Source organism: Prionailurus bengalensis, chromosome B3 (genome assembly GCF_016509475.1).
Source record: "Prionailurus bengalensis isolate Pbe53 chromosome B3, Fcat_Pben_1.1_paternal_pri, whole genome shotgun sequence".
Classification (NCBI taxonomy): domain Eukaryota; kingdom Metazoa; phylum Chordata; class Mammalia; order Carnivora; family Felidae; genus Prionailurus; species Prionailurus bengalensis.
The window spans coordinates 142,883,147-142,906,253 of NC_057355.1; the positions used below are offsets into that span (position 1 = coordinate 142,883,147).

A 23,107-nucleotide genomic window follows, 5' to 3' on the forward strand; every position below is an offset into this window, starting at 1 on the left:
CCTCAGAGCAAGTTTATACTGCACACGACTGTGGCATTCGGGTGTCCTCGTCCCCACTGTGGGTCCCTGTGCTTGGGGGTTTTTACCTCCTTACTGTGGAAAATGGCAAACGTAGACAAAACTAGACCAGTTTGCGTAACGAATCCCCGTATATTCGTGACCGGGCTGCAGAAGTTACGGACTCCCGGCCGACCTGTTCATCCAGAGCCCCACCCACCACCCCTTCCCATGTGATGTTGAAGCAGTTCCCAGACGTCTCGTCCTTTCATCTATTAATGTTGCTATATATATATATTTTTGAGAGAGAAAGAGAGAGACAGCGTGAGTGGGAGAAGAGCAGAGAGAGAGAGGGAGACACAGAACCTGAGCTGTCAGCATGGAGCCTGACGCGGGGCACGAACTCACGAACCGTGAGATCATGACTTGAACCAAAGTTGGACGTTTAACCGACGGAGCCACCCAGGCGCCCCAGTAGCCTATTCCTTTTCAATTGCTCGATAGAATAGATAGTATTCCATTCTGTAGACGTACCTCCGCGTGTTTATCCATCCATCAGGTAGCGGTCACATGGGTTGTTTCTGGGTTTTGGCTGTTCCGAACAGTGCCGCTGTGAACACGCATTATACGTTTCTTTGTAGTCATTTGTTTTCATTTCTCTGCGGTAAATTCCTAGGAGTAGGACTGGTAGATTGCACGGTAAATTTGTGTTTAGCATTGTATGAAGCTGTGCCAGAGAGGCTGCACCGTTTTCCGTTCCCACCAGCAACGCATGAGGGTTCTGGTTTCTCCACGTTTCCACTGACACCTGGTAGTGCCTGCGTCTTTTAGGATGGCCGTTCTGGTAGGGGCGGAGTAGTATCCCGACGCGGTTTGATTTTGCATCTCCCCCACCGCTGTCAAAGATGCTGAGTCTGTTTTCCTGTGTCTGCCAGTCACTCCTGTCTCTTTGGTGAAATACCTTTGCAGATATTTGGCCTGTTTTTTTTTAATTAGGTTGTCTTACTCTTGTGTTGGAAGAGTGCTTTCTAGAGTCTACGTGTAAGTTCTTTTTTTTTTTTTTAATTTTTTTATGTTTATTTATTGAGAGAGAGAGAGAGCAAACCAGGGAGGGGCAGAGAGAGAGGGAGAGAGAAATCCCAGGCAGAGCCTTGATGTGGAGCTCGAACTACCGAACCGTGAGATCGTGACCTGAGCTGAAACCAAGAGTCGGACGCTCAGCTGACTGAGCCACCCAGGGGCCCCTACGTAGAAGTTCTTTCCCAGATGCACCGTTTGCAAATATTTGCCCCCAGTGTGTGACTTGTCTTTTCATCTTCTCAAAGGGGTCTTTTAAACCAAAAGCTTTCAATTTTGGTGAGGTCCAGTTTGCCGTGTTTTTCTCTGATGGATCGTGACTTTGCTGTCAGACTCCAGTCATGAAGCATTTCCCTGCTGCTTTGTTTTAGAAAGGTGTTTGTTTTGGCCTTGACGTTTAGTTGATTCTTGGGTATTGCAAGACGCAAATGTTTAATTTGTTCTGTGTGTCGTTATCCACTTGTCCCAGCACCAGTCTCTCAAAGGACAGTCCTTCCCCTGTCAGATGATCTTCACACGCCTGTCAAAAACCCTGTGTTTATCCCATGCCAGTACTATGCAGTCTCAATTAACGTCAGTTTGGAGTGAGTTGTTTTTTTTTTAATGTTTATTTATTTTTGAGACAGAGAGAGAGAGAGACAGTGCAAGCAGGGGAGGGACAGAGAGAGAGGGAGACACCAAATCCGAAGCAGGCTCCAGGCTCCGAGCTGTCAGCACAGAGCCCGACACGGGGCTCCAACTCATGAACCGCGAGATCATGACCTGAGCCGAAGTCGGACTCCCAACCAACTGAGCCCCCCGGGCGCCCCATAGTTCAGAGTGAGTTTTAAAGCTGAGCCGTTGAACTCCTCCAACTTTGCGGTGCCTTTTCAGAGTTGTTTTGGCCATTATAGGTCCTCACCATTCGTATATAAATTTTATAATCAGCTCATCCATTTCTAACTTTAAAAAGTCTGCCACTGGGGCGCCTGGGTGGCTCAGTCGGTTAAGCGTCCGACTTCAGCTCAGGTCACGATCTCACGGTCCTTGAGTTCGAGCCCCACGTCGGGCTCTGGGCTGACGGCTCAGAGCCTGGAGGCTGTTTCCGATTCTGTGTCTCCCTCTCTCTCTGCCCCTCCCCCGTTCATGCTCTGTCTCTCTCTGTCCCAAAAATAAATAAACGTTAAAAAAAAATTTTTTTTTTAAGTCTGCCAGGATGTTAATAGGGGTTATGCTGAATTTGTAGATCAGTACTGGGAGAATTGCTGGTGTGACAGTGCTGAGTCTTAATCCTTGAGCACAGAATGTCCGTTTATTCAAATCTTTTTTTCTAGGCATTGTTTCCATTTTCAGTGCACAAGTTACACTTCCTTTGTTAAGTTTATTCCTAAGTGGTGTTATATATATATATATATTTTTTTAACGTTTATTTCTTATCGAGAGACAAAGACAGGACATGAGCAGGGGAGGGACAGAGAGAGGGGGAGACACAGAATCTGAAGCAGGCTCAGACTCACAAACCGCAAGATCATGAGCTGAGCCAAAGTCAGATGCTTAGCTGACTGAGCCGCCCAGGTGCCCCTAAGCGGTATTATTTCTATGCCATTGTGAATGGAATTATTTTCTTAACTTTATTTTCAGAATGTTGGTTGCTAGCATAGAGAAATAAAAGTGGCTTTTGCACAGGACTTTTGCACAGTGACTCTCGCAGGATCTTATATCCCGCAACCTTTTAAACTCCTTTATTAATCTTAGTAGTTGTGCGTGTGTATGTAAAATCCTTGGGGTTTTCTTCATACAAGATCACGTCATCTGCAAAAAAGAGCGTTTTGCTTCTTCCCTCCCGATCTGGATGCCTTTAATTATTTCTTCTTTATTGCATTAGGCAGACCCTCCAGTACAAGGTTGGAGAAGTGGCAAGAATGCAGCCTTGCCTTGCTCCCAGTTTTCGGGGAAGAGCTCTCTGTCATTCACCACGAGATACGATGTTACGTGCCCTTTAGCGTGATGAGCAATGTCTTTCCTACTCCTGATTTGTTTAAGGTTTTTATCAGGAATGGGTACTGGATTTTATCAAATGCTTTTCTTTTGTCAAATACATCTATTAAGATGACAAGGTGATTTTTTTTAATGTGGTCTGTTATATTAATTTTCAAATGTTAACCCAACCTCGCGTTCCCGGGACAAATCCCACTTGATCTTGGCATAGCGTCCTTTTTAGATATCGCTGGATTCCATTCGTCAAGGATTTTCGCGTCTCTGTTCATGAGGGCTGTCGGTCTGTGCCTCTCTTTTCCTGTGATGGTTTTGTGTGGCATGGTTATGAGAGTGTTGCTGTCTTACAGAGAACGTTGGGAGATGCTCCTTCCTGGCTTATCTTCTGAAAGCGTATCTTAAGGATTAATGTTATTTCTTTATTAAATATCTGGTGGAATTCACGTGAATTTTGTGAACCATCTGGGCTTTTCCCAGATGCGGAAGGATTTTTAGTTATTAATTTACTAATCCAGTTTCTTGTTGTAAGTCTCTTCCGAATGTTTGTTACTTCTTGAGCTGGCTTTGGTAGATTGTCCGTTTCATCTAAGTTGTCATAATGTGTTGGCACGAACTCATTGCTAATACTTGCTTACAATCCTTTTAATTCTCTTGAGGTTGGCAGTGGGGTCTCCTCATTCATTCTTGATTCTGGAATCTCTGTCCTCTCTTTTCCTCTTGGTCAGTCTGTCAATTTTGTTGATCTTTTCAAAGCACCGACTCCTGTTTTTATTGACATTTCTTTTTTCGCTGTTTTTCCTGTTCTTTATTTTTTTCCCCTTCCTCTGCTTGATTAATATGTAGTTTGCCCTTCTTTTTTAGTTTCTTAAGGTAGATAAGCTTAGGTTACTGATTGGAGACCTTTCCTTTCTGGTATAGATGTGTTTAAAGCTATAAATTTCCCCCATCAGCTCTGCTTCAGTCACATCCCATAAACTTTGATACGTTGTGTTTTCATTTGCATTCAGTGAAAAATATTTCCTAATTTCCTTAATGATTTCTTCTCTGGCCTGTGAGTTATTTAGACGTGTATTGTTTAATTTCCAAATAGTTGGGGGATTTCCCATATTTTTTCCTGTTCTCTAATTTGACTTCATGGTGGCCGTAGAATGTATTTTGTATGACTCTAATCACCTTCAATTCATTGAGGCTTGTTTTTATAGCCTAACATGTGCTCTATCCTGGGTGACGTCCCAGGTATGCTTGAAAAGAATGTGTATTTAGGGGCGCCTGGATGGCTCAGTTGGTTGAGCGTCCGACTTCGACTCAGGTCATGATCTCACAGCTCGTGAGTTCGAGCCCCGCGTCGGGCTCCATGCTGACAGCTCAGAGCCTGGAGCTGCTTCGGATTCTGCGTCTCCCTCTCCCTCTGCCCCGAACCCACTCACATTCTGTCTCTGTCTCTGTCTCTCTTAAAATAATAAATAAATAAACATTTTTAAAAAAGAAAAAGAAAAAGAACGTGTATTCCACACTCCCGGGCGGAATGTCCTAGATAAGTCGGTTAGGACAAGGTGATTGATGATCTTCAGAGTTAATGGATGGTGTTGTTCAGTTCATCTGTATCCCTGCTGATTTTCTGTCTGATTGTTCTGTCATTTGTTGAGAGGGAGGAACTGGAACCTCCAGCTGTTACTGTGGAATTGTTCATTTCTCTTAACCTGCTCTCGCAAATTGGCTTCATGTAGTTTGAATGGACGATGGGACAGAGCTGTGCTCAGACACCCCAAGCCAGGAAGGCATCCTCTGCCAGTGGACGTGTGGGCAGGTCGAACGTGGCCAGATTCGGGCTGTTTCCAGGTCTGCCCGGCTTTCGCTTCTGCTGTGCAGCCTCGGTGTGGCCAGGAGCGTCTGGGTAGCTGGGGGCCCCTCCTGCCTGCCACACGCCTGCACGCAGCCTCCCGTCACCGGGAACAGGCTCGCTCCAGCCACAACCGTAACCGCAGGCTGGTAGAGCCGTTGGCCCTCTCCGCTCAACCACCCTGGAGATCGTCACTTCCGCCGACGGAGTTGCTGGGCGTGAGTGTCACCCGGGGCTCTACGAGGAGTGAGCCGCTTGACCATAGAAACAAAGCCCCTGGTCCTCACAGCTGGCTCTGCCCTGCCAGACCCCCTGAGCCAGCCCAGCTGGAGGGGTGAGAACAGCCCCAGCCCCAGGCAGGCACACTGCAAGGCTCATACTGTTCTCACCCCAAATTCAGCAGTTTCTTTTATATATACGTGTTTGCTTATTTTTGAGAGAGGGGGAGGGAGAGAGCGAGCTAGTGGGGGAGGGGCAGAGAAAGAGGGAAACAGGACCCAAAGTAGGCTCCGCGCTGTCAGCACAGAGCCCAACGCAGGGCTCGAACCCATGACCCACGAGATCATGGCCTGAGCCGAGGTCTGACGCTTCACCCACGGAGCCACCCACACACACCCAGCCCCCCACCCAGATTCAGCAGTGTTTTAAGCATAAACACTCCTCAGATGGTTTTATGTCTTTGGTCAATTTCCAGAGTCCTGACATGGTTAGTTTTGTCGGGTTTGTGCATCTTTATGATTGCCGTATGGGGAGAGGATCTGCCAGGCTTCTCACTAGGCCACAGCTGGAAGTCCTGCCCGCTTATTTTTAGCACAGACACGGGATCACTGTCACCTCCTCAACCCAAATTAGCGACAGCCTCTCCATATCATTAGCTATTCAGCCAGTATTCCAATTTTCAATTGGCTTTTTTTTTTTAATGGTTTAAATTGGGTTCCAAAAAAGGCTCACACACAGTAATTGCTTGATATGTCTCTGAAGGCCCTTTGAATCCATAGTTTCTTGTGCTCGTTCTGTGCCCCTCCCCCACCCCACTCTCACCCTCGCCCTCTCCTGTGTGCACTGTTGACCGGTTGGAGGAACGGGCTCCGTTTCTCCCGTAGCGTTTCCCACACTCTGGGTTTTGCCGAGTGCATCCCCATGGTATTGTTCAACGTGCTCCTCTGTCCCCTGTACCTCCTCTGACGTGCTTTTTGGACCTAGAGTCTGGATTCCATTCAGGTTCAACATGTACCGGTGACTTCCTCCCACGGGAGACCCCTGTCTGCTCGTCTCATGTTCTGTGATATTAGCAGCTATTGGTGTCCAATGCCTAGATCCATAAGGGGCAGCAGGTGAGTGGTTTCCCAGTGTTCGATTTTCTTGTTCATTCGTTAGATACAGTATTTCTGTAAAGAGAAACTGCTTATCGTCTCTTTTGTTAGCCAACAGTATGGTAGCAGTCATTGAGGAAAGCCAAGGTAAACACCTGGTTTCTTTTGCTTTGTTTACCAGTTTCGGAGATAATGAGTTTGTCCTCTGTACCCTGTGACCAGTCCGGGGGGCACCTGGGTGGCTCAGTCGGTGAAGTGTCCGACTCTTGGTTTCGGTTCAGGTCGTGATCTCACGGTTGGTGAGTTCAAGCCCCATGTTGGGCTCTGCGCTGACGGTGCAGAGCCTGCTTAGAATTCTCTCTCTCTCTCTCTCTCTCTCTCTCTCTCTCTCTCTCTCTCAAATATAAACGAAGTGATATTTATTTAAAAAAAAAAAAACAGTGATCAATTGGTGATAGTTTGGGTGCCGTTGTGAACTTAAGTGCGTTTGCTGTGTTTCAGCCTGTGATAGTTAGGGGTGGAATGGTTGATTCGCCACTGGCCAGTGGAAGCCACTTGGGTTTGGCCCCTGAGTCCTTCTGACCGCGTGGTGCCATCATTGATGCTGGGCAGGTCTTTGCTTCTAGGCCTTGGCATTGTATGCTTGTGTCTTAGGAAGCGATGTTTTCCTGTGATATGCAGGATATTCAGCTCCGTGAGCACTCTCGGAAACAGCAGTTTTGGGGGCACCTGGGGGGCTCAGTCGGTGAAGCGGCCAGCTTCAGCTCAGGTCATGATCTTGTGGTTTGTGGGTTCGAGCCCCGTGTCGGGCTCTGTGCTGACAGCTCAGAGCCCGGAGCCTGTTTCAGATTCTGTGTCTCCCTCTCTCTGACCCTCCCCTGTTCATGCTCTGTCTCTCCCTGTCTCAAAAATAAATAAAGCGTTAAAAAAAAATTTTTTTAATTAAAAAAAATAAATAAATAAAATAAATAAATAAATAAAAGAGAGAGAGAAACAGCAGTTTTGAACTGCTGTTTCTCTGTATGAATCCTCTGTTTTATAAGCTGATTGATAGCGGTCCCTACCCCATGGTAGGGCTGTGTCCTTGACCTCTACAGGTAATAACGTTGTAGAAGGAGCACCCCTTCCAGACGTGTGTTCCTTGCGCCCGAACAGAGTTCGTAACCCCTCACCCTAAACGGACAGCCTGGAACCTTTTCTCAATGTTGAGAAGGAGCTTACTCAGCTCAGAATGCCTTTCGTTCTTGATGTTTTAAGTATCGTACTGCGTTCTGTTAATTCTGGCCGATATTCTGCCTCCTTCTCTGTGTTTTATGTGGTTCTCATCATTTTCTTGTTATTTGGAGTGTCTGTGAAGTGGAAAAGGCCCTCATCTGCACCCTCTTGTCCTAGAAAAGCCCTCAGATACCTGTCAGCTCTTGCTAAGACGAGCAGAGTCCTTTGGGGAATATGTTTGCATTTCTTGTCAGTTGTGCTAATGACCAGCCCCTGGAGATCAGAGAGCCCTTTTTACAGTAATCCTGCTTCTCAGGCTTTGGAGTCATTGAGTAGAGGCTGTGTGGGGCAAGATGATGGCCCTAGGCCAGACCAGCGCAACGTTTCTTCATTAACCAGGTGACTCTTGTCTCAAGATGGCTTCGTACACCCATGTTCATAGCATCATTACTCACAGTAGCTAAACTGTGGAGGCAACCAAAGTGTCCGTCAGTAGATGGATGGATCAGCAAAATGTCGTATAAGCATTCGACAGAATATTACCCAGTCTTTATTTTTATTATTTTTTAAAAATTTATTTACTTTTGAGAGAGAGAGAGAGGAAGCAGGGGAAGGGCAGAGAGAGAGGGAGACACCGAATCCGAAGCAGGCTCCAGGCTCCAAGCTGTCAGCACAGAACCCGACGCGAGGCTCGAACCCACAAACCGTGAGATCATGACCTGAGCCAAAGTCGGACGCTCAACCGACTGAGCTACCCAGGTGCCCCTATTACCCAGCCTCTAAAAAGAAGGAAATTCTGGGGCACCTGGGTGGCTCAGTCGCTTAAGCGTCCGACTTCGGCTCAGGTCATGATCTCACGGTCCGTGAGTTCGAGCCCCGCGTCGGGCTCTGTGCTGACAGCTCGGAGCCTGGAGCCTGCTTCCGATTCTGTGTCTCCCTCTTTCTGCCCTTCCCCCACTCACACTCTGTGTGTCTCTCTCTCTCAAAATAACATAAATGTTTAAAAAAATGTTTTTAAAGAAGGAAATTCTGACACCTGCTTCTCCAATCAGATGAGGACATTACACCGAGTGGAAGAAGGCAGACACAAAAAGACAGATGTTGTGTGATCCCACTTACATGAGGCACTTAGAGTGGTCAAAACCCTAGAGCTGGAGCCACCAAGAGTGTGACAGATGGTTCCATTCTGAAAGCGACCTCATTATTTTAGAGTTAACAGATGATAAGGTAGATAGTTCTTATCTTGAGATCATTTGCCAAGGGATGTTCAAGCCAGCACGCCGACTCTTCGCATGGCAGACTTTCAGCCTTTCTTTACCCTTGAGCTGGGTCACAGGGCCAGTGGAATTAGCAACAAAATGCTGGGGCTTTGGAGTCCGACTGCCCGGGTTCGAATCCCAGCTTCCATAAACCTGTATCACCTTGAGCAAGTTACTTTACTATGAATGCCTCCGTTTCCTCTCCCGAAAATGGAGATGTTAGTGTCTGCCTGTCGGTAGGGTTTATGAGGTTTAAATAAATGGGTGTGGGATGAGTCTAGAATAGTACGTAGTGGACACTTAGGATTCGGTAGTCGTTGCCATCGGCATTTAGCGTCTGTCATCAGGATTGTCGGGGCCCAGTCACTTGGAGGAGTCAAGTCGATATGGTTCCCATGCGGCTCTCCGGCCTTCTCGAGAACTGTCAGCAGCTGACCGTGCCCTTCTCCAGGCCCCTGCTGTCTTGGCCCAGTTTACTCTGTTCCATCAGGACTCCTGCTCTGGACGGGCCGACTTGGTGTTGCCAACACCCTTATTTTGTGCTGGCCTGGGCTAGGACTCCCGGCAGTGCCGTTCCCTGCAGGACTCCGTCTCTTGGGAGAAGGAAAATCTGATGAAGGAGGTGGGGGCGGGCGCCTTTATTGAAGCCTTATGATGGGCCGGTGACCTCCAGGACCTTTACAAATGCCGTCAAGGGAACCCTCTGAATTGCTTGGAGAAAGGCACCGTGGGCCGTGCTTTGTAGATGGAGGGACTGGTGCTCAGAGCAGGGGTGCGTCCACAGCCCCCAAGCTCGTGTGCAGAGCCCCCCACTACTCTACGCCCCATTCTGGGCCTCAGGGTTCTCCGCCCCCCCCCCACGCGGTTCCTGTCCCCTTCCTTCTGGTTCCTGCACTCAGGATAGTCTGACCATCTCTGGGTTAGTGGCTCACGCCTCATTTCCTTCCCAGTATTTCCATTTCTCCCCCCCTCTGCCTTCACACGTGGCAAGTTCAGCTGCCAGCTCCCAGCGCTGGATCTGCTTTCGTGTTACATTGACTCCTTCCTCCCTGTGTTTCCACACAAGATCCAGAGCCCAATCCCTTAGTCCTTCCTGAGGCCAGAGACCCAGGTGAAAGTGGCAACTGGGAGGGGCCTTCCAGGCAGAGGTGAGGCAGGGCAGGGGGTGTAGGAGGGAGGACAGCGCGCAGAGGTGAGGCAAGAGGCACCTGCAGGGTAGGGGTGGGTGAGAACAGTGTGTGCGGAGGTCCGAGAGCCTGGCACATGGTGAGGAGCAAGGTGGCCACACCCTGGAGGGCCCTGTGGGCCACCAAGGGAATGAGTCTCATCCTTCTGTGTCGGAGGGGCAGGGATGGGGTTCGCGAGGGGAGAGATCTGGTCAGGAGCAGATTTTCCAAAGACAGCTTTGCAAGGTACAGGACTCCCTGAAAAGCCAACTTTGCTCTCTGAATGGAGTCATTGATCTGGCTATTCTCTTTCTAAATCTGTCACGCAAACTAGCATCATCCCTCGTCATTGACGAGAGTTTATTTTTACCAATGGAAATGTCACCTGCGTATTTTTGCAGACGGGAACTTCTTAGCAATCGGCTCCCACGACAACTGCATCTACATCTACGGGGTCAGCGACAACGGGAGGAAGTACGCTCGCCTTGGCAAGTGCTCGGTAGGCGTTCTCACCCTTTCCGCGGAGACGGCTGTGGGCCTCACGGGTCAGTAGTGCCAGGAACGTCCGAGGCAAGTGACACGCACCCTGCTTTCTCTCTCCCAGGGTCATTCCAGCTTCATTACTCACCTGGACTGGTCTGTGAACTCACAGTTCCTCGTGTCCAATTCCGGAGATTATGAAATCCTGTACTGTGAGTAGCACCCCGGGACGTGTCTGGGTTCAGATCACAGACAGCGTTCACTCCGAGACGACTTCCCCGACGTCCTGGGCACGTAGCATCATCTCCAGGCCTCGGTTTCTTTTTCAATAAAACGGGAGTTGGGCAGGACGGCCTCCAAGGTCCTTCCCGCCACTGAGATACTTGGGGGCTCGGGCCGACCCGGGCCCCTGTGGAGCAGAAGACCCAAGGCTCCAAGGAGGAGGAGGCCAAATCCTAGAGGGAGAGGCCCGAGGGGGACGATTGTGGCAGGAGCGAGGGGGCAGAGCCATCACAGCAAGAGGGACCCTTGTGAAGGCATCCCTCCAAAAAGGCAGAGACAGTGACGTCTCTCCTGCCTGGGGGGCCGGGGGCTGGGGCGCCCTCCTCCTCTCCCCACCCCTCCTGGCAGTGTCTGTGTCCAGGCAGGACCAGAGAACGGGGAGGAGGAGGGCCGGCGCTCACTGAGCACGTGTAACATACGGTGCTCTGCTTCCTCAAATGTTTGCCAAGCACCTGCCGTGTGCCCAGCTCCGGGCGGAGCACAGGGCGTCATGGGGCATGAGGAGGGCCCAGTTTCCACCCCGCTAGGTGATACTAGAAAATGCCCCCAAATTTACTTACATGTTCTGTCGTGATCCACAGCTCTCTCAGGCCTATCGCATTTTGTAGACGGGAAATCTGGGTTCAGACACGAGGCCGTAGGCATCGAGAGCCACTGGTTCAGAGGCAGCCGTCCGCGTGCTGAGGGAGCCGGGCAGGCGGGGCTGCTGGCGGTGGAGGAAAGAGGGAAACGGCATGTGCCAGGACCACACCTCCCCGCAGCGGGCCAGGCGGCACGGTCCTCCCTCCCCACCCTCTGAGGCCCGGCCTGACACAGGGCAGAAGTGGGGGGACACAGGTCAGGGGCCTAGAATCTTCTCTTCTCAGACATGGTCTCATACTTTGAGTTCCCATTTGAGGAATAAATAAATCGCCTGGGTATGACTGGTGTCCGTCACTAACTCAGGGCTGAAGGGGTGTGTGTGTGTGTGTGTGTGTGTGTGTGTGTGTTGGGGGATAGCTGGGGAGCCTGACAGCAGGCAGGGCCCTGAGCAGGGAGGCAGTGAGCAGGTGGAGGCACCCGGGACAGGCAAAGGACAGAGAGACCAGGCTGCAGGAAACAGACCCAGAGAAGGAGGTAGGAGGTGCTGTCCCCCCAGCCCCGCTGAGTCCCCAGGGCTTGGGCACAGTTCCCGCTGTGAGCACAGCTCCCATGGGGCCGGGAAGGGGTGGGGGTCGCACTCCACAGTCCTCTGTAGCGGCCGGGGCACGGCTGTAGGGCCAGCCTGGTCAGGGGAGGAGAGGGGACTTGGGTGTGGGTGTCACCAGACCTGGATTTGCTTTTTCCAGGGGTGCCCTCTGCTTGTAAGCAAGTCGTAAGTGTGGAAACCACGAGAGACATTGAATGGGCTACGTACACCTGCACTTTGGGGTTCCACGTCTTTGGTAAGTTTTCTACAGCTTTCGTTCAGTTCAAACATAAGATGTATCCACTTGCAGAATATTTCTCTCATAGTCGTGAACTCTCACGGCCCCCACTTCTGTCAGACCCCTCCGATGCCACGTGAGCCCTGCAAGGACACCCGCCCTGCGGCTCCCAGGGGAAGGGCCAGGCGAGAACCGGGAAGATAGGTTTTCACCCTTTTCAATTGTATGAAACTAGTCCTGACATAGGAGATGGGCCAGATGGCACTCAATCCACGTATTTATCATTTGTTAGAATTATTATGTTGTCTCGGTTCTTTAACTGAATTTCCTACTTCCTTTAAAGGTCAGATCGGAATATATTTATAAACGATCTCAAGTAAATTACCACCGTTCAGAATAAGAAAGAAAAGACAGTATTTATCATCTCTTTATGTAAGACCATGAGTCAGTAAGTTGATCAGAACTGCACAAATTTCTTTAAAGCTGGCATTTTGTCATCCTCTGGTAAAGTGCTAGGGACCCCGGGTTTACCCTCCAGGTGAGAACCGGATGCACATCCAGCTGTCTCATATTCAGTCATTGGGACCAAAAGCGTTTCCCGGAGCGACGGTCAGGAGACACTACCCCGCCCCGGACCAGGCTCCAGGCCCATGGCAGGCAGACACTGCACGTGCCAGATGCTACCAGGCAAGCCGCAGCCCCAGAGAGCTGACACCAAGGCCCGGGCAGGGTTAAAAAGTCCTTTGGAGAGACCGTCACATATAAAGAGTTACCGCGAAGAAACAAAAGTTAGGAAACTGCAGGCTGAGGACTAGTCAGCTTCCTCTCAGGTGCTTTGGGAATAAAGGAAAGGCACTGGGTCCAAAACCAGGGTTTCTGGCACTGCGTCTGCTGTAGGGCCAAGAAGGGGCCCCTGAAAGATGTGATGGCCCAGAAAGCCCGCCACGGCTGCTCCCATGCGGTGGAACCGACTACGCGTTGAGGGGTGACCTGGGAGAGGTCTGGCGCGAGATGACCGCGGACAGGCTAGGAGCCGGGTCAAAGCGCTCTTTCGGCCCTGCCTTCGAAACCCAGGGGCTTTCGGCCATCTTATCTCCTTGAGAGCTCGGTGGCAGTCCCCGTGCAGTGTGGCCTAGGGCTTCTGGAGTTTTCGGTGCTCTGTCTGTGGTCTTCATTTTAGGAGTGTGGCCAGAAGGCTCGGACGGAACCGACATCAACGCTGTCTGTCGGGCCCACGAGAGAAAACTCCTGTCCACCGGCGATGACTTCGGCAAAGTGCACCTCTTCTCTTACCCCTGCTCACAGTTCAGGGTAAGGTCCTCTGGACTGACCCTGCCCTCGGGGCGCGTGCGTTCCGGCCTGAACTGGCTGTTCGGTAATGGATAATTGATAGAAAGGCACCGTGAGGGAACCTGCCGGTCGCACGTGCAGACGTGACCCTGTCATCTCGCTGTGCTAGAGCCCTTCTGGGCTCCCCGCTGCTCTCTGGGGAGAACCCGCACCCACGAAGCCCTTCGAGCTGCCTTGTCTACCTCGGTGGCTTCCTTCATGGGCCTCACGCCTCTCCCCTCACCAGGCTGTCCCTGCTCCTGCCCCATCCCTGCTGAGCCGAGCCAACACCAGTGCCCAGAACCCCCTTCCTTGTCCTTCCCAGACCTGACGTCGTCCGGCCTTCACCCTCAACCCCTGGCCCTGCTGGGTCCCTCCCCTGGGCTGGCCCCATGCCTGCTACAGCCCCCTGGTACTGAACATGTCCCAGCCCGGAGCAGTCATCTGCCTGTGTCTGTCCCCCAGCCAGGCCAGATTCTCGGCGTACAGGGAGGGCCTCTGTGTCATTTATCTCCACGTCCCTCCTGTGCAGGTGCACAGTTGAGAGCTGCTGAGTGAGGGAGGAATTCTAGCACCTTCCGACTGCACATGGTGCGCTCTGCGCTAAGCTCTTTCTGTGTCCCTCTTCCCCAGGCTCCTAGCCACATCTACGGTGGACACAGCAGTCACGTCACCAACGTCGACTTCCTCTGTGGCGACAGCCATCTCATCTCCACGGGTGGCAAGGACACAAGCATCATGCAATGGCGGGTCATTTAGTCCCGGCGAGAACCACGGGGAGCAGAACAGGGGCCGGCACGGACTCGTGCTCCGCCCCGCCACTGTGATTTCTGTTTTGTTTGAGAAGTTCTGACAAACCTCAGGAAAACCACTCCCTCTGCCAGTCACCTTAGCTTAGCGCACCAGTGAGCGTCACACCGGATCAGTGGTTCACGGTTCTCCTCTGTTGTACAGTCTATAAAACAGTGCACATTTAATATTAAAAAAGATGCCAAGGTTTACATTATGGCGACAGCAACAGAAGTGACTGGCATATCCTTCGTAACTTTTCTACGAACCCTTCACACCTGGTCACAGAATGCCTTTCAAAATATTGTACATAGGCTTTCCTATTTCACCATCTAGCTCGCCAAGTCAAGTATTTATGAAAACGATGAGGTACCGACTTGTGATCGCTGTTGGCTAATTGGTCCTGAAAAGGATAAACCGAATGTGAAAGGGAGCGGGTGACTGATTCGCACAGCCGGGTCAGGCAGGGCAGATAGGACTTCATTGGGCTACATTTTCTAAGGGTTCGCTCAGCCCTCCCTCTGGGAGGCTGATGAGGAAGGGGTTGTATTCTCCTTGTGTTAAGCAGATTGTGCTCCAGGTCAGTTAAGTAGGTCAGCAGGGCATATAGGCATTGCAGAGTTTCAGTCACACTGTCTGCCTGACCGGATGCAGTCAGCCGCTTCACACCCTTCTGTTCCCCACTCACGTGGCCTGGAGAGTGGCAAAGGCATTGAGCCACCTTCCTCTGTATAGTAATTGGCATGATACGGTATTGTACTTGTATAGGACTATAGCAATTCCTAATAAATACAGAAGGCTAGGCTTTACTATTTTATGCTCATGGACATTGTATATTTGTATTTTAAGACCAAGTAGACCAAGTCAAAACGGTATCTCTTAAGTGTACAATAAACCCACAGCGGGGAGACGTTCTGGAAGGTTCCACCAGGTACCAAGGGCAGCTTCTTTTCCTGTCTCTTGTGCCTGGGTGGCTCCTCACGCCACAAAATAAGATTGCGTTCTGACGACTAAAACACAGATGGCATACATTTGTCAAGAAGGCCTTATCCCTTTGGACTGTGTGACGGATTGAAATTTATTGTTTACATTGGGGAATGTATCTCAGATTTTAAAATAGAAGAGTAATAAACAGACTTCGAAACAAATGCTAAGATTTCTACTTGTTCTAGGCCAGGAAATGAGCGGAATCATCTGACCTCCACGGTGCTGGTTGTTCAGAGTGGCTGATTAAGCACAACGCTTGGAAGCATTTCTATCACAGCTCCCGCCTGCTGCGGACGGGCAGGGCACCGGTAACCAGCGTCTATTAAAGATGAATCTGTTTGTATGTATCCTTATCAAATATATTCTATGATGAAATTAAACCTGAAAAGGATTTCTTATCGACCCATAACCATGAAACTATATAAATTAAAAGATTTAAAATTAGATACGATTCACACTATATTCTGTTCCACATACATTTTTTTTTTTTCCTCACCTGGGTCATTGGCAAATGACACTGTAGTTTGCGTATGGTGTGGAAGCCAGCGATCAGATCAGATGCCCTTGGGGAATTCGGCTTGCGGTCGCCTGGCTGGCTCAGTCGGAGGAGCACGTGACCCGTGATCTCGGGGCTATGCGTTCGAGCCCCGCGTTGGGGGTAGAGACTGCTAAAATAAATAAATAAATAAAAACTTTTTTTTTTTTTTTTAATTCAGCTGACTTACCATACCTAGTTGTTATTTTACTTGGTTATGTAATACCGGCAAAAATGATGATCTCCACGTTCAGAATTAGGGGAATACCCAGCTCAGGGAAGGGGAAAGGGACCCATTATTGAATTGTGAGCTAGAAGAGCTACTTTTATTTCTGTACACGTCCGTTGTTCTCCAGGCTCAGTCATGGAAAAAGGATATTTATACACACTATTCCCTATTACTGTCATCCTCACATTTGTCTGCATTTTAAATGGAATTCTTTAAACAGCCCAGTATGAGCCTCGTAGGCATTCATCACTCGCCAGTTCACTCATCAGTAGGGCCGGCAGTGGTCAAGTACCCCCACTGTTCCCTGTGGGGCGACGAGGCCCTGACCCTCCAAGACCCCGCTGGGACAAGAGGCCCCGGACGCAGAGACGGATGCCGGGCCTCTTCCTCCCAGTGGCCGCGGCCACATCAGCTCAGCATGGCTGCGGAGGGTGACGGCTGTCGCCCTGATCTCGGTGAGGTGCGGACGGCGCGGACCAGGCTGCGGCGGCGGAAGGGGAGAAGCGAAGGGATGGTCCGAGGGAGGTTTAGCGGGGAACGTCGGCAGGTGAAGGGTCGCATGTGGGCAGGGGGTGAACCCGGCTCCCCGACTCTTCTGTGGTCGGATGGCCGCGCCCCTGGCAAAGACACACAGGGCACTGCAAGTTGGAAAGAGGAGAATGAGCCGGTCCTGGGATGGATGCGATGAGGCGAGGGGCCTCTGTGACATCCGAGTACAAAGTGCGGAAGTAGGTGTTCGGCCGGCAGGCTCCGAGCAGAAATCCAGCGACAGGTGCCACCGCAGGGCTCTCCACGGAAGGCCTCCGTGGCCGAGACTGCAGGGAGCTGGTCCGGCCGGGCGAGGAGAGGGCCTCTGACCCAGCCAGGGGTGCTGGGGATTCCATGGCCCACAAAGGAGCGCCTTGAGGAAGGCCAGGAGAGCGATGGTCCACCCAAGGGCCCACCCAGGCATCTTCCCGACCCCCCAACTTTGTTGAGCCACTACTCCCGCTGCCCAAAGTTGCATGTTCTACCCGTTAATCATTTTTTCTGCGATCTGGGAACAGACTCCCATCCTGGGAGCTTCAAGGCAGAGAAGCGCGTTGAAGGGGCAACGTCTGAGTCCCTCTGGCCTCCTCGGACGGGGTCCGTCTAATCGCACAACTGGGGAGGCAGCTGTTTGGTGAAAACGAGCACGAAACGTGCACTTATTACAAGGTAGAAACGGATTCCCGGTTCTTCCTACTGACACGGTGGTTTGCTCCCTTTGAACTTTATGGAAAATGTCAAACGTCCACAAAAGTAGTGAGAGCCTCCCACGGGGCTTCGAAAGTTACCGACATTCGGAGAATCTTGTTTCCTCTGCGTCCCCTGCTTTTGGGGGCGGGGAGGACAGGAGTGTTTTAGAGCAGGTCCAGGCCAGCAAATCATTCACCTGTGAATAACTTGAGCCTGCCGCTTTGAGGAGAGCAGCTTATTTTCTGTAACCGCCGCAACACCATCACGGCTGACGACCTGAACAGTGATGGCTTGGGGTCCGGTACCCAGCCCGCGTTCAAATGTCTCAAGTTGTCAACCCAGCCACATCTCCCTGCCAGGCACCGCCTGGGGCCACCATACAACCATACTAAGTACAGGACACACAGCCCGCCTCCAAGCCTGGGGGCGGGGCTCAAGCCCACACGGGCAGCTTAGCTCAGGACGCTTCTCCAGAACCCACTTCTGCCCCCCCACCCCCCAGCTCGCAGCCCGTCTGCACCCTGCCCCTCCCACGCCCTGCCCCTGGTCCCCTGGGGAAACTCCCCTTCTGGGTCACCCAGCCTGGATCTTTCCCACCTCGGCTGGCAGGTGAGACCCAGACCGGCGGGACACAGGGAGCATGCCGCTCGCTCAGAAATCTCGGCTCCCCTTGGAGGGAGGAGCCGGGTTCACGGGCAGCAGAGTTCCAGCCCCTCCACTCTCTCCCGGGCATCTCAAGAAGAAGAGGACACAGGCTCCTGCCACCGTGGGGCCGGGAACCCGGGGTTGGCATACACACTTTCCTGCTATCTTTGGTCACATGAGCACCCCACACTCAGGAAACCTGAGGGGTGAGGTTGAGGGCTGGAGAACACAGAATTTGCCAGAGCTCATAAGGTGGATGAGTTAGCGACAAATTTGGTTATTTGGGCTGAGAGCAAAGTAGGTGCTGGAGCAGCCATGAAATGAAGACTGAAAAAAGCAATCCTCAAGGCTAGATTTAAACCTAAAGCCCACCTCCCCTCCCCAGGCCACCACTGGCTGCGGGTGCGCCACCTGGTGGAAGAAAAGAAAACAGCCGGCTTCTCTGCCTCCCGCCTGCCCGCCCAACCGGGTTCTGACCTCGTTCCACTGCGAGTGTGGAGGAGAAAGGAAAACGCTTCTATGACGAGGAGGATTTCTACTCCTGGATGGAGCAGGTGATTCAACCGGCCCTCCTCAAGGAGCTTTCAGAGGTCCTCGGAGAGCTCCAACATTGCAGGTGGTCTCACCCGGGTCCCCCTCACCTGGGTAAAGGTGTTCCGAGTGGTAGCTTCTTCCCCTCCGCCCCTCCAGGAGTTCCTGTGGACAGGATCCAAGATGACTCCACCCGGGTTCTCTGTGCCTCCCGTGCCCTGACACCGGGGGGGGGGGGGGGGGGGGGGGGGAGGGGTTGCGGTTACTTCCTCCCACACACAGCCTTGTCTGGGCTTCTGGATGAGAGTCACCTCCTGCCTTTAGATTTTCAGCCATCAGTCTACCAATGGCTGGGGACACACGCCAAGGGCTCCAGGGGCTTGGTGTGAGAGAGGAGCAACACCACCCCTCCCTCTTGGGAGAAAGGAGTCTGGGATCAACAGCTCAACTTGGCCGGTAAGAAATCCCCCTTACAAATACTTTTTCAAAATTCCAATTCCCAACCCTTTTATACCCAGAACATGGATGAGGGAGTGAGGATGTCTCTTGGGAACCTCCTTGGTGAATTCTGCCCGTGGTCTAGCAGCACCTTTGGACGGTGGTATCCACTGGATCTCGGCTCCTCTACTGAAATGTCACTTCAACATCTCGCTACACGACACCTGGCTACACGGCTGCCGTAAATATCCTCGCAGCTTCTTTGTGTATATGAGCAAGTTTGGCACCGCCCCTGGGAGTGGGACACTGGTTTTCTAGGGCACAGCTTCACCAGGTCCTGCCCAGTCTTTACGCTCGGCTGTGGCCCCTGCAGAGTTCTTGCTTCTGGGCCGACATTCACCTGCAGCGCTGAGAGGTGGGATCATTCTTGCCCCTCTCTGAAGATGAAGAGACAGAGAATGAGGAAGCTAGAGGTGCTTGCCCAAGGCCGCCCAGCTAGCCGGTGGCAGAGCGAAGGGTGACACTCCCGGGTCTCCCGAGCTGTGTTCCACGCCAGCGTTCTCAGACCGATGCTCTGCAGAGCGCCATTCAAGAAGTTGCTCCCACAGGGTTTCCGAATGACTTTAGCAAGTGCCACATACTGTGCACGGTATGCAGTAAATAGGGACTCGAGCACAGGTTGCCTGTTTACTGCACTGAAAACTCTATAATAAAGAAGTCTGTGTACATTGGCATCTCCTACACTTGAGCATTGGGCACTTTTGCTCCCATGATGCTGCTTATTGGCCATGGACCAACGTTCCATGGCATACCATCTTGGGAAACACTGTGGGAGAAGGTTAGTCATACAGAAGCTTAATATAACAAAGAAGTGAAACAGAACCCAGATGCCAAACGATTCTCCATTCCTTCCCACCCCCCCCCCCAACTTAGAAGTAGCACTGTGTCCCGACTTCAATCATGGCAGGTCTGTGGCATCACAGAAGGGATTTTCAGAAACTCAGACACTGCAGGAAAACGCTTTTTCCTTGTTCAGGCATATTCGTTCCTGCATCTTCTTCCCACAATGAGACAACTCCCAGGCTCAGGCGTCAGCCAGGAGCAGTGGATGGAGAAGACCCAGCATGCTCAGGACAGCCAGATGGGGACATCTAAAGTCCAGGAGGGCAGCCAAGCAGCCAGGACACTCTTACCTCCCTGGAAGTACTCTGGCTGAACCCCACAGCAGGGGTCCCTTGTGCAACGGTGGTACTGCAGGGGAACTCAGGGGTCATCTTGTGGGAGTAATTCCCAAAGTGTGTTCCCTGAAACATTGATACCACAAAGTGTTAACAGACCCTGGGTTGGGGCTTTTAATGTGGATCTTCTCAAAATTTTTAATACATTAATTGCATTGTGAGTCCAGAGGGGCCACTGTGGCCATTCATCTATCCATCCAGCCACCCACCCAGCCACCCATCCACCCAGCCACCCATCCACCCACCCACCCATCCACCCACCCATCCACCCACCCACCCATCCATCCACCCATCCATCCACCCACCTACCCATCCACCCACCTACCCATCCATCCACCCATCCACCCACCCATCCATCCACCCACCCATCTACCCATACACCCACCCATATACCCATCCATCCATCCATCCATCCTCCCATCCATCCATCCATCCATCCACCCATCCATCCACCCATATACCCACCCATCCACCCACCCATCCATCCATCCATCCACCCATCCACCCATCCAGCAAGCGCCATCTCCTACAATAAGCCAGGCACCATTCTAGGACTAGGGATACCACATGATACCACGGTTCTTGCTCTCACGAAGCAAGACAGCTGGAGGTAGGCAGAGAGGGGCCAGTGGTGATGGAGGCTACTTGAGCCTCAGCACTCAGTAAAGTGGTCTTTGAACAGAGATTCAAGTGACAGTGTGAGGACCCAAGCCTTGTGGCCACCTAGGGGAGGCTGTCTGCAAGGCAGAGTTCCTGGGAGCACACCTGGGGAAGAAACACTGTTTTGTTCAGCCCCTTCTTCTATAGACATAGAAACCAAAGCCTTCATTAAACAGGGATTTACCCAAGATCACTGTGACCTTGGCAGGGACAGCCCTTAGCTGCCCTAGTTTGTTTCTTTTTATAAAATGAAGTTTAAGGGCATCTGGGTGGCTCAGTGATTTGAGCATCCAACTCTTGATTTCAGCTCAGGTCATGATCTCATCGCTCGTGGGACCAAGTCTCACGTTGGGCTCTATGCTGACAGCAAGGAGCCTGCTTGGGAGTCTCTCTCTCGCTCTTTTTCTGTTCCTCCCCCATCCACGTGCATGCTGGCTGGCTCTCCCTCTCTCTCAAAATAAATAAAGCTTTAAAAAAAATGAAGTTTACTGTATTTTTAAATGATAAGATATTCTCACTATAGCAAATTCAGGATGCCCTGCTATATCCCTTCTACCTAGAAGTAGCAGTATTATTTCTTAACACATTCCCTTCCTGTGTTTTCTTCTACACGTACATTTTTGGATGTGGTTCCGTAGTTAACATAGGGCACATACAATGCTTTATGCTGCTTTTTTCTTGCATCTTTAAAAGCATTTCCAGTGTCCTTATAAGCTCGTTATAAATAATTCCCATTGGTTGTGTAACAGGCTGCTATGATCGTCTGGTCCTCCCACACTGGCGGTGGTGATGATGAAGACCAGAAAAAACAAGGCCACGTTTACTGGGTGCTCTCTGCAGGCCCCCTCCTCCTGTCGGCCTTTACACAGGCCCAAATCTTTCCCACGGAAAAGGCATCCCTCTCGGCCTGTCCCCCACTGCTGGTGCCGGTGCTGCAGACTCTCTCCCAGGGCCCCTTCTCCCCGGGCCACCTGATAAGGCTCAGATCCACATCTCTGCCTCCGCTTCCTTGGCTTCAAGGAAGCTATCCATCCATCTGTCCATCGGCTCACCCTCGATCTCATGCCCCAAAACAAACTCATCCACCTGTTTCCCCAAGTCCGGCCTCCAGCCTCCCAATTGCCCAAGCCAGCCACGTGGGCATCCCTCCCGACTCCTCTCCCCGACTCACTGCTCAGATCTGCGGCACCAGCTCCAAAGCATCACTTAGAGACCCCAGGCCGGTCACCGCTGGGCACGCCTCACACGTGGTGACCCCTGCCATGTCCCCAACAGCCCTGTCATGGGGATCCTCCTTCCACAAGGAGGAAACTAAAACACAGAGAGGTTAGTTAGCTTCCTAAAGGCAACACGGCAAGTAAGTTGGGATTTGAACCCATGCAGTCCGGTTTCAGAGTTCACACCCCACCACCGCACCATGCTGCTCCTCTCTCCCAGACTGGAGGAGCCATCATCTGTGTCCCCATCTCCTCCCCACCTGCACTGCTGGGCCCAGGCATCACCGCTGACCCGCCTGTAGCCACACCCGCCTTGCTCCACGAGGCAGTGAGGTGAGTTTTCTAAACGCGTCTCTCTCCTGCTTAAAATCCTTCACTGGCTTTTAAGAAAAAGCTCCTCATTGGGGCACCTGGGTGGCTCAGTTAAGTGTCCAACTTCGGCTCGGGTCATGATCTCGCGGTCCGTGATTTCGAGCCCCGCGTCGGGCTCTGTGCTGACAGCTCGGAGCCTGGAGCCTGTTTCAGATTCTGTGTCTCCCTCTCTCTCTGACCCTCCCCCGTTCATGCTCTGTCTCTCTGTGTCTCAAAAATAAATAAACGTTGGGGCGCCTGGGTGGCGCAGTCGGTTAAGCGTCCGACTTCAGCCAGGTCACGATCTCGCGGTCCGTGAGTTCGAGCCCCTCATCAGGCTCTGGGCTGATGGCTCGGAGCCTGGAGCCTGTTTCCGATTCTGTGTTTCCCTCTCTCTCTCTGCCCCTCCCCCGTTCATGCTCTGTCTCTCTCTGTCCCCAAAATAAATAAACGTTGAAAAAAAATTTTTTTTTAAATAAATAAACGTTAAAAAAAAAAAGAAAAGAAAGAAAAAGCTCCTCATATTGTGCACAGGGTCTGTTCCCCTGTTTCTGGATTCCTCTGCAACACTGTCTCTCTCTGCTTCCACAGCTGAGTTTCTCTCTGTCCCCCACACCGCAGCACCACCTAGTCCTGACACACCCTCTCTGCCCCCAAGCTCTTCCTCCCATTTTCCTGCCCAACCACCATAACTGTTGTAACTCAGCACACGAGTCACTTCTTCCAGGAAGCCTTCCTGGAATGCCTAGTCTGGGTTCTGATCCCTCCCATGTGTCCTTCCCTTAACACATTGGGTTCTAAGCGGACTTTACTGCCTGTCGCCTTTATGCTGTAAGCTCCCCGAGGCAAAAGCGCTCAGCATTGTGTGCCCTCCTCTTAGCATCTTTCTTAGCACAGGGCTGGTACAGACAGGGTATCAGTCAGTGTTAGG

The 23,107-nt window shown here is 51.7% G+C and overlaps 1 protein-coding gene across 3 annotated transcripts in view; it reads left to right on the top strand.

Moving 5' to 3' along the window:
- Positions 1-15,558, top strand: part of EML1 (EMAP like 1) — a 186,430-nt gene extending 170,872 nt beyond the window's left edge. For all 3 annotated transcript variants that reach the window (XM_043557008.1, XM_043557009.1, XM_043557007.1), the window contains 5 exons: positions 10,243-10,340; positions 10,446-10,533; positions 11,932-12,027; positions 13,190-13,320; positions 13,972-15,558. In XM_043557008.1, coding sequence (XP_043412943.1) covers positions 10,243-10,340; positions 10,446-10,533; positions 11,932-12,027; positions 13,190-13,320; positions 13,972-14,097 — 539 coding nt within the window. In that variant the 3' untranslated portion in view covers positions 14,098-15,558. The remainder of the gene's footprint in view (positions 1-10,242; positions 10,341-10,445; positions 10,534-11,931; positions 12,028-13,189; positions 13,321-13,971) is intronic.
- The last annotated feature ends 7,549 nt before the right edge of the window (positions 15,559-23,107 follow it).